We start from the raw sequence: 11,533 nt of genomic DNA on the forward strand, positions 1-11,533 counted from the left end.
AAGTATTTTTATGTCGTATTCTCCCTATTATGCGTTGCTTTTCTGACATTTTGGGCAAATCGCGATTTTATCTTGTGTAAACTCTACAGCGATTACTTTGTTCGTAGATCAATGCGTTTTACCCCCTCCCTCGTCGTTGTTTATTTAGCGTCGCATTTTTCCAATTTTAGGCTAATCGCGACGATGCTATGAAAAATTGATGACACAAAGAAAGCTCTAACAGGGATTCGAACCCAGGACCCCTGCATTAACCGAACAATGGTATTTATCCTTGTAGAACATTTTTATGAACTTAAATAAAATAAATACTACGACCTTACGAGATATGTCCCGAATTATTAGCAGAAAATAAAAGCAGGAATGGAAGGGTGGGGTGAGCAGATCATTGCGCTACCCAAAGTGTTCTAAAGGGCGCTCGAGCCATGTTGCAACATTTCCCAACTTGTCTCTTTCTCTTCATAACAATTGCTGCACAGTTTAACGTGGGTGGAAATCTGCAGGATACAGCATACTTAATACCAGCAACTGTTTCTGGTGCCGTCACTGTAATTTTCTCCCTTGTGTAGGCCTACCATATTCAATCGCAAGATGTAGACACTTCTGATTTACCAACGTAGAAAATTCCATTCATCTGTCTATGGCCTCATAAAACGAAAGACAAATACATCCACTTTCTCTGCAATTGATATCAGTGGAGTACCCTGAGAGGGGGGAGATTTGATGCTGAAAATGCCAGGGAAACAAAAGACAGGATTCGATGGTTTTGTCTCAGGAAATAAGAATAAATCATAAAACGTATATTAAAAACTACTGATGGAACATTAACGCTATTCATCTAACGAAACCATTACAAATCGGCTGGCGGCTTGTAGGTATGAAATATACTGGAATAAAAGATATATACATATAGTCAGTCAGTACTTGTTTTCCAAACTTAACCACCATCCTAAGAAAATTGGAGACCTACAAATGAGTAGCGTAACCCAGTCTGGGAAATCTCCTATAACAGCTGAGGGTTCGATGTGCTGACCCTACGTCACCCCATTACTGGTTGAAGATCTCCACACCTCTAGGTAGGGTTGTGGGATGCAGACTGGCAGTCAGTTGATAGGCCAAGGACCTTCCAGGGCTGTAGAGCAGTGGATCTCAACCTTTTTCAGTCGGGGACCCACCTTGAAGGATAGTATTACACTTCATGGGACCCATAAGATGGGAACAAGCGGAATTACTTTGTAGGGGTGTGCACCTAGTCTATAATCATATATTTGCTCGTTTACAACAACACGGCCTGAATTTCAATTGTTAAAACAATATATCTAAGTAATTTAAGGTAATAGGTTTTTAAGACCCAGTTAACAAAGTTTCGAACCCAACTTCCCGACCCACCAAATGTCCCCTCAGGACCCAGGAGTTGGTCGCACCCTATAGGTTGAGAAACTATTCTGTAGAACCATGGGTTATGTTATGCTGTAGATGAAAGTAAATATTTTACACTACAGTTAATTTCTATCACAACTTACATTCAGTGTTCTGTAGATGAAATAGTATTTTGGACAATACGACATAGAAACTAGTTCAGTGCCATCTGCCATGAGAGAATAGAATAAAATAATAGCTATGAGTGACACAGCTCATTGGGGAAGTTATCAAACAGAATAATTTCTGGAATAAAATTGTAATTGTTATAATTCTATCAGTCTATTTCTGTGTAAAAACTACTATGATGGTGATAATGAATAGTTATAGGAAAACAGAGTAAGAAAAGGTCACACCTTACACAAGTTAACCTAGAATGCCTATATAGCAACCACCTCATCTCGAAGTTGTACCTATATGGAGGCGCATAGGGGTTCGGATCCCACTTTAAACTGTAGGTCCAGTCCCGATTGGCCTTACTGTGAATAAAGTTGACTTAAAATACCAAATCAATCAATCGAAGTTGTATGAAATTTCACTTTTCTGGTTTGCATGAGAGTAATTTCAACCCATTTCTAAAAATGTGTGAATGTTTGTAAGATATATTATTAACTAATCACTGCATGCTTATTCATTTTAGTATTTGTCAAAAATCCCTATTTTTAATCTAGAATGGGAGTAGGAGTGTCATACAAGCGAGTTTTGTTTGAAGTTACTTACTGGAACCACTCTACATATTGACTACAATTTCATCATATGGCATTACATATTTCATAGTTACACAAAAATCTGGACTCGAAATATGAATGTCTTAGAATAAAAAAACAAAGCAGTCATTGAGTATGTAGGATCAAGCTAGATAAGCACACTCCCAGCCCCCCACTCCTAAACACACACACAATGGAATTAAATACACCACTGAAAGATCTTATCCTGCACAGATATGTATTTTATATATTCATATACTTAATACAGTACCGAAGATGATACAATCCATGCATTCAGAATAAATATTGCACATGAATTTTTTAAAGCTAATTAAAAAACAAAAGAAATGTGCAAATTTCCAGCTGATGACAAATAAACCAACAGTATTTTTTGCAATTTAGAGAGATTTCACACCAAAGTGACATGTGACATATGCCACTTGGAAATGAACCAATGAACAGCAACATTTCACTCATAGTGGATGCCATATTGACAAAATCCCTGCTACTTCTAAATAATGTCACACATGTTTCTAGTCAGTCTAAAAGAAAGTGAACATAAAGAGTTAATAAATAATCATTCTTTCAAGCTTCACACTATCAGGTCGATCATTGGTGCATGTTTCTCATATCATCCCTTCCATCAAGAAGTAAATTTAACTTGGCCTCGTATTGAACATAGGTGTCTCACTCATGATGATTTGCTGCAAGGGCTAGACCATCCAATGTGTCATGTCTAAATGTTAAGTGATTGGCTTATTCCTACCTAATGTGTAGATTATACTTTCCTCAAACTTTTGATCTTACCAATTATTGACCAGGTTGGGAGATAATGAAAGCACTTTAAGAAATGTCATTACCTTTTTGAGAAGAGCTGGGCTCTTATACTGTCTCTGAGGAAGTTCGTAGTTTTGTGTATATCCTTTGCAAGTCTTTATAACATTTCACTTTCAACCTTTCTCAAGGGGCTCTTCACACCCATTTTTTTAACTCAGGTATGGGTTCGATACCCGGTGGAGACCCATAGTGTTTCGGATCCCACTTTAAACGGTAGTTTCAACCAAATTAGCCTTTCTGTGCATAAAGTAGACCTAAAAGAACAGTTCAAACTCAAGTAAGGATATTAGATAAGAGGATTCTTCCTCACATACATTGAATGGCCCAATATGGTCATTATGCCTACAAGTCCCAAAATTTATTTCAAGCATCTTACTTCCAATTACACATATAAATTATATTGTTAGCATTAAACATATGGAATATAAAGTAAAAGACTATAAGAAATCCTTAAAACCCTACATCAAATAATTTCCACTGTATTGAATATTATCATAATATTGTTAATGAAATTCCATTAGACAAACCATTGTGTCATACTGATAGGTTTCTTGGTCGGACACTCACTATGGTGACATGTTATACTTCACCAAGAATGAATTTACATGTTGAAATACTTCAGAAGAAGAGAACAGTTTCAGAGTAAGTACATTACTCTTAATGATTTAATACTCATACTGTGGAAATGTAAAACATTATATTCTATTGCTAATAACAAATGTAAGGGAAAATAAACAAACACGTTGTTATTCAGGTATATATATATATTTATTGAATCACTAGTAATTAATATATTTTGCATAAGGTATGATAATCTCTTTGAGGTCCTGCAGACTTTCACTGGAATAAAACTTACTGAAATTATTAAAGCATCATTAACACACTCAACAAACATTTCCATAGTAAGTTCACATATGTACAGTCTCAAACAGAAAAATATGTGCATTTTATTTCCTTTAATCAAACTTTTCAAATATTTTACAGGACTGTTTAGCTGAAAATCATATATTTTTCATCCATCCTGCTTGGAATATTTAGTGAAACATTAAATACATTTGTTTCTAACATCCTCAAGCAATGTATCGTGTTGTTAGGTGTTATGTACTTTAAGCAAAATTTATCTCTAAAGCATATATTTTTTTAATGCAGAAAAGGGAAAATACAATTTCTTATGCATGAGCCACATAACTGATGACAATGTTATTCCATAAGAAATGCAATATACTTACTTGGTTCTACATCTGGGTATGCATCATGCACTAACTTATTTCTATTAGAATTCATAAACATTTTCTCTGAAAAATTGTCTCCACAAACTTTGTAACTTTTTTATGTTTTGTGCCTCAAGTCCTTTCGCCATATTTTCTCCAACTATATCTCAGCTCTACGAGAAAAATAAAAGACGAAAAATTATTTTAGAAACATACGCGTATAACTATACAAGACAAAGCATTATGCATTTTATGTCACTCAAAAAAGATAAATTCCAAGATGCAAGAGTTGTTAGTGAGCTAAGGTCAAAGCGTGTCAACACAAAGAAAAGTTACTGAAAATGAATATGCATTAGATCACTATCTGTATCTGTTGAATAAAGTAGTGTCAAATGTATAAGGGTCCATCCTATGATAGCTCTTTCAACAATTGCGCAAAATCTTATGAGCTTGTCACCATTCAATTGATTTATTTTTACTCAATTTTCACATTATTTCTCATCGTAACTAATTCTTATGGCACCATACAGTGTGTGGTAATGCAAATAAAAAAATATTATAGATATTGCACTAAACGTCCTAATATATGAAGCAAAGTTTTACCACATTATTTTGTAGAAAGAGTCCCTGAAACTTACTGCCTAACCTACAACTGGCTAACAATGCAATTTTTGTCATTGAATGGATTATGGAATCTACTCCCGGGAGTGCTTTCAAGAAAAATGTTATGACACAACATATTTCTGAAGAAGATACCAGGACATGAAATATGTCAACAATTCAAAATTACCCATACCATCTAGTAGATCAAAGCCCATGACCAACAACAAGAGCTATTACAGCAATAATATTAACTACAGGTATAATTAGATGATTCCATCAACAAAATATATTATTATTAATAATAGGAGTAACATCCATAATTTTGTAGGGTTGGACTAAAGCACATAGATTAAAATGCGATTTGAAACAAAATCTTCCTCCCGTGGCACCAGTGAGAAAGGATTTTTCTTTACAGTAACGCATGTGTAAATGTTCGTAAAATATTTTGCATATATTGCACATGTAGGTTAGTTACACTCATTTAGTTTCCAAAACTAGTGATTACTTATGATTTGGTTCAATGTATGCTTTCGTAGTTAGGTTAGGCAGGCCAGGTTTGGTTCTCTTAGCATTATAAATAAATTACCTAAATTCATTTTACTAAGGTTCCGATTTACTTCTACATTAATTCCCACTAGTCTACGATACTTACAGTCCCTTGTCAATGGAAAATACATTGTCCTTGGGAAGCGTGCAAGCTTGCGTCAGGTAATTTTTAAGTTGTTTTTTCAACATAAATATTTTTTTAAAAAAATCCGAAGAGTGCTAATTACTTTAAGAAAGGTTCAAATTTCGTGTGACAATGATTGCTAAAATTCTACGATAATTAGTCTTCCTCCTAAGAGAATTTTTAAAAAAAATCATAGAACGATAGGAACCGTTACCTTAGGTTTCATTGCTTTAATATTTACACGCTTTTTTTCATGTCCTGTACATGTTGACAAAGTTTTAAATGCTAGAAGAAATAAACTTCATGCAGAAGCGAATAGGAGCGCGATAACTTGCAACTTTCTGCATTATAACATGCACAAATGAGCTTTTCCGAACTTCAAACAAACTTCAAGTCATTCCTACTATTCTTGTTGGCTTCCTATCCTCCTGTGTAACTTATAAATAACATTAAGTTACAAAATCGAACCTTTAATCTTTCAGACGTTTTTTTTAACACATGTCCTTTTACTTAAATGAAGCAAAATACAGAATACGAAGACATGCTAGGAATTATTCTCCGTGGAAACTAACTTTATGGAAATTATTTTTACATAAAGAGCGAACAGAATTCATAAATAACTAACCTTTCAGGATATGACAGAACACGAACACAGCTCTGGATTCCTCTTCTGACAGTTTTTACAATAAAAATCTGCACAATAAGCCATTGTTTTTATTTTTTGTTCTTCTACATCCTTATTAAAATAGTTAGTGTACGTCCATGACAGATCATATGGAACGATGTTACGTCATGTAGAACTAGTGACTTTAAAAATACGATTTTTCTTATACATGTTTAAGAAGGGAAAGGCATTTAATAAAATACAAAATCACGTACAAGTGATCATCATTGATTAATAGATACATAAACTAAATTTTTAATGAGAAAATTAGGATTTAGCATCGATGGTGGTGCCGACTGGTAGCTGGTTAATTCATGCACGAACAAATGAATTCCGAAATTAACCTTATTCGGATTTTTGCACCAGTGCGGGAGGCCTGACTCTGCGTTGTTGCGTTGCTTCGTCGTCGCTTAGTTTAGTTAGTTTTTTAAAAGAACGTAACAATCCGTCCTGGTAGTTTCAGCCCATAATCATCTATTCATTTTCATATATTGCTATGTGTTGTAAAGATGGACTAAATTACATTTTATCATGAAAATGATGACTATGTTCACTTCAGTTCCAATTTCACTGCATCTTTCACTTCACGATCCAAGTGCCTGGATATACACAGACACGTAGAAAGGTTGCAATCGCTACCTTTGTTGCTTGCGCCTGTATCGTTAATTGGTGGCCACAGTTGCTCGTTCGTTTTGCAGACCGTGAGCGAACATATCGAGTGAGGATGAACTGCTTCTACTCTTTTCTGAGTTTGAGTTTTTAAGTCCACTTTATGCACAGATAGGCTAATCGTGACTGGACCTACTGTTTAAAGAGGGATCCGAACCACTACATGCATCCATCCGGTATCGAACCTGGAAACCCTTGATTACAAGGCGACAACAGTACAATATTTTATGAGAAAAGCAAAATCTTTAAACGGCAGTTTCACATCTTCTGATATCAATTTGACTTAATTATCTTTTAAGACAGACAAATACAAACCTGGATTAGCCTGAATTCGAACTGGGACCACTTCGTCAATGAGCTCAATATTTACCGCTACGCCTATGGGGAAGCCGTACATTCCACCAATGGAACTTCGTATGGATTGAACGGATACAAGATATTAACAGCGGAAGTTCGTTCATTTTTACTTGTACAATGATTAACATGATGGCGTTGTCTTGAAAGAAGACGTTCTCAGACCAAATTAGTAATGTAATTAAGTCCCAGTACCTTTCCATCTGGCTCCATCAATCATTGTCAACCTCCAACATCTCGAGGAACGACTCGGCATTCATTAAACGCTCTCAGACAGCCGGAAAAACAACCGAATTATTCATGGTTATAAAAATAGGGTAAGGCTAATTGATTCTTACAGCTTTTAAGTATAACGGCATTGGTATGACTAGGCTAAACTCCAAAGTACATGTCCTAAATGTTAGGCCTCAGGCTTTACAAGCAAGTGATGGTCGATGTCTTTAGGGAAAAATACGGAAAATGCCTAACAGGTCACTTCAAATGTTAGTATATCCGTCTGTCTAAGTAGTGACCATTGGCGCAAGTGCGCGTGCGCTTACTGGGCGAGTTCAGTGGCAATAGAGGGGTGATGGCTGCAAGTGGAGCGTATATGAGAGAGAAATACCGACTGAAACCTACAGCGTTGTTTCAGGCATGTTCCTGCATATTTCCTCTATTGCTTGTAGATTCGAAATTTCGAGCTCATTTCGTCTTCGGCGGTCGCACATTACTCGAGTTTTTGGCTGCTAAATAAGGCAAGGTAGGATTATTTTCACAACGTCCCTGCCAATTTGCTGGAATCATATCAAGGGGCCTACCTAGAAGTGTAGAGCATAGGCAAGATGAGACTAGATTGGTAACAATTTATATTTTGAGATTTTCGTTTCTTAATCCAAGAAAATGTAGCCTTGATTGATTTATTTTATTTTACTTCGCCCTTCTGCCACTTTTGATTAATCACGAAGATAAGGATCAGTAAGGATATGATGAAGTTGATGAAGTGACGCTCACAAAGAACATACATGACCTGGCCTGGATTCGAACCCGGAACTCCTGGCGTCGTAGCACGATGTTCTACCCAAAATCTAAAACAAAATTACAATCAAATCCAATTTCATATACATTCCTCCGCCCCGGAAGTAGGCCAATATTGCCTAGAATTTGAGCTCTCGCACACAGCAACGTTTCAAATAAAAGCTAATTCAACATACCGTATCCAAAGGAGGAATCGAAAGATTCATTCAAGTTCACGAACATACTGTATACAAGGGAGAAATCGAAAGATCCACTCAAATCATCAAACATATTTTAACGAGAGGAGGAATCGAAAGGTCGAAACAAGAGTTGGAACATACCATAATGATTGATTGATTGATTTGGTGTTTTAAGTCCACTTTACGCACAGTAAGGCTAATCGGGACTGGGCCTACAGTTTAAAGTGGGATCCGAACCAATGTGTGCCTACATACCATAATGGAACAACCAAATCTAATATGCCGTAACCAGTGGATGGATCGAAAGATGCATAATAAATCTTGGACCATCCTGTAACCATCAAATCAAAAGTTAATTTTGGTGTTACAGTTGGAGGAAAGGAACACACTAATCTTGAGGAAGATGCCAGAGGCAATGTATCATGCAAACGTTATATTATACTTTATTGAACATATCACAATTATTTGATGAGATTTGGTCGGATTATTAAAGGCAATAGAAGTCCGTAATCTTCACAAAAGAAGAAAGTAAAACGGTATCATTACATGTTTTCGTAATTCATATATTTTATAAATGTACAAATAAATGTTTATATTTGACAACTTGTTCATTTGGTGAGAACGATTCAGTCACATTTTAGTCTTGGTGGATTCATTTCCTCTCGCTGAGGTAATCCTTTTCTGTTCCGTTCTTGTTGTAGGTGTTGAAAATTTTAAATATACGAGGCGGGGCTGGAAAGTTCGTGAAATCACCCAGAAGGAATATAGCTGGAACAACCATTTTAATACATTTTTCAAGGTATTCCCCCCGAAGCTCAATACACGTTTCACAACAATGTTTCAACATTTGTAACCCTTTCAAATAGAAGGTTTTGTCCTGCCATGCAAAACAGCCCTCCACCTCCTCAACCAGTGCCTCTTCGGACGGAAAATGTGTGCCCTTGAGATGTTTTTTGAGGTTTGGAAAGAGATGATAGTCGGATGGGGCGATATCAGGGGAATAGGGTGGGTGGGGTACACAGGTAAAGCCCAGATCCGCCAGCAATTGCATGGTTTGATGGGCCTTGTGCGAGGACGCATTGTCCTGGAGAAATTGCACACCACGGCTCAATTTTCCCCGACGTTTTTCCTTCAGAGCCGCCTTCAATTCAATCAAATATTGGGAATAAACAGCAGCACTGATGTTTTCACCCTGTTTAAGATATTTTATGAGGATGACACAGTCCTTATCCCAAAAGACCGATGCCAGAACCTTCCCTGCTGACCTTTGACTTCGGAACTTTTTCGGTCGAGGAGACCCACTGTGGCGCATCTCCATGGGTTGCTTTTTAGTCTGTGGATCATAATGGTGAATACATGTTTCATCTTCAGTCACCAGACAGCGCAAAAAATCATAAGGGTGTTGAAATTTGCGCACGATCTCCCGTGACATCTGCACTCGTGTTCTCTTCTGGTCAGCATTCAGACATTTGGGTTCCATTTCGCACTGAGCTTCCGCATGTCCAGATACTCTGATATTATGACACCCACACACTCACGCAATATCCCCAGATACGCAGCAATGGTTTTGGTGGATATGCGCTTATCCTCCATGAACATGTCGTGCACTTGGACAATGTTTTCCCTAGTCACTGCACTTGCAGGCCTGCCAGAGCGGGGTTCATCTTCAGTCTCACCATGTCCAGTCCTAAAACGCCTCACCCATTTGGCTACTGTTGTATATCCTGGGGCATGTTCCCCCAAAGTCTCATGCAAAGTTTTATGGATATCCATGGGGGATTTGTCTTGCAACACGAAAAACTTGATGACACTGCGAAGCTCATTCTTCTCAAATTTCCTTAGGTCCTCCGCCATCTCTTCTTACTGAACGTGAAACAAAAAAAAAATAACAATGACAAAAGGATCATATGCAGGATAAGAGGTTTACAATATATGCTCTTTCTAATGGCTACAACAATTTGTTTCAATTTTTATTTCTTCTGGGTGATTTCATGAACTTTCCAGCCCCCCCTCGTAAGTATTTTGTAAAACTTCGTAAGAAAATTTTGACTTTGTTTGATTTTACTTTAACATGTGATAATTATATTTTATGTTTTAGGTGTGCATTGTCGGAGCTGTGATTATTGTTTCTTTATTTTACTTATTTTCCTTGATTACAAGGAAACGACGTTACACTACGGCATTGGTGAGGCCAGGTAGTAGTTTTTTAAATCCGATTATTAAGTCATATCCAATTTATTTACAAAGGAAACATGAAATTTTATTTGGGTGTTTCTCTCATCTACATTCTATACTGTACTGACTTTTCTCGAAAGGGTCGCTCCGTACTCCGATGTCCGCCAGCTATTTCTTGATTCCTTTGATTTTGCCACCCATATATTACTGTCTCCCCCTCCTATCCCCCTTCCTCCCTTTCAAACCCTCATTCTAATTATTACTGCGTGCTAGTATGACATCCGCTTCGTCAGACCAAATAGTTCACCTTTTTTTTTTGTGTGGCGCATTGCATCAACATCACACATAAGAAACTACAGTGGACGCAAGAGCTCGTGCCTTTTGTTTCGTACGAAGATTTCGACACACAAACCGGACCGAAAGCAGGAAAACCACGCTTCTGGGAATCGCTTTCGTTTTTCCCTACGAGGAAAGCAATTTGGCGCGAATCGCCAATCGAGAAGCTGCATTCCTTAAGTTATCATGCAAATAACCAAAGTGGGTAAGTTACCAAAATAACAATAACAACAATACTAACCCTAGAAAGCTAACGCATCGTCTGGCAGACTACGCATGGGGGCAGTTTTCTTGTTTCACCCCCTTCCACTAAAATCTTCTACTCCTCGTCCCGTCTACCTTCATTTGGATCGAAGACACTGACAGGAAAATATCGGTGTCATTTTACAAGCATTCATTCAGAGTATTTTTAACGGCTTTTAATTTTGCGTCGTCTGGTGGACGAAACGTTAGTGTTTACGCACATCAAAACTTCCACAGCAACTTCCTAAGATTTTGCTATCATCCGGAATATGCAAATGCTAAAAACTAATGCAGATGCTCAACAACAACAAGGAAGGAAGATTTGTGCATTCTGACACTCAAGCAAGAGGAGAATGACCAGATTTTTTCTGATGCCTTTGCTCCAAAGCAATGTGTGGTGAACACCAGTCAAAGTGTTGTTTAGAGTGCACATAAGACTTATAAAAATGTATATT

The 11,533-nt window shown here is 37.1% G+C and overlaps 1 protein-coding gene across 1 annotated transcript; it reads right to left on the bottom strand.

Annotated features, from left to right (window-relative positions):
- Positions 1-9,785: 9,785 nt before the first annotated feature.
- Positions 9,786-10,178, bottom strand: LOC145988092 (protein GVQW3-like). The gene has a single exon (XM_083122926.1). It carries the CDS (start codon positions 10,176-10,178, stop codon positions 9,786-9,788), a length of 393 nt encoding a protein of 130 aa, XP_082979052.1.
- Positions 10,179-11,533: the final 1,355 nt, after the last annotated feature.

The sequence above is a fragment of the Lepisma saccharinum genome, chromosome 5 (assembly GCF_977018435.1).
Source record: "Lepisma saccharinum chromosome 5, izLepSacc3.1, whole genome shotgun sequence".
Taxonomy (NCBI): Eukaryota; Metazoa; Arthropoda; class Insecta; order Zygentoma; family Lepismatidae; genus Lepisma; species Lepisma saccharinum.

What these genes read in the sequence shown, in the direction of transcription:
- LOC145988092 (XM_083122926.1), bottom strand. Translation starts at nt 10,178, where the DNA reads ATGGCGGAGGACCTAAGGAAATTTGAGAAGAATGAGCTTCGCAGTGTC.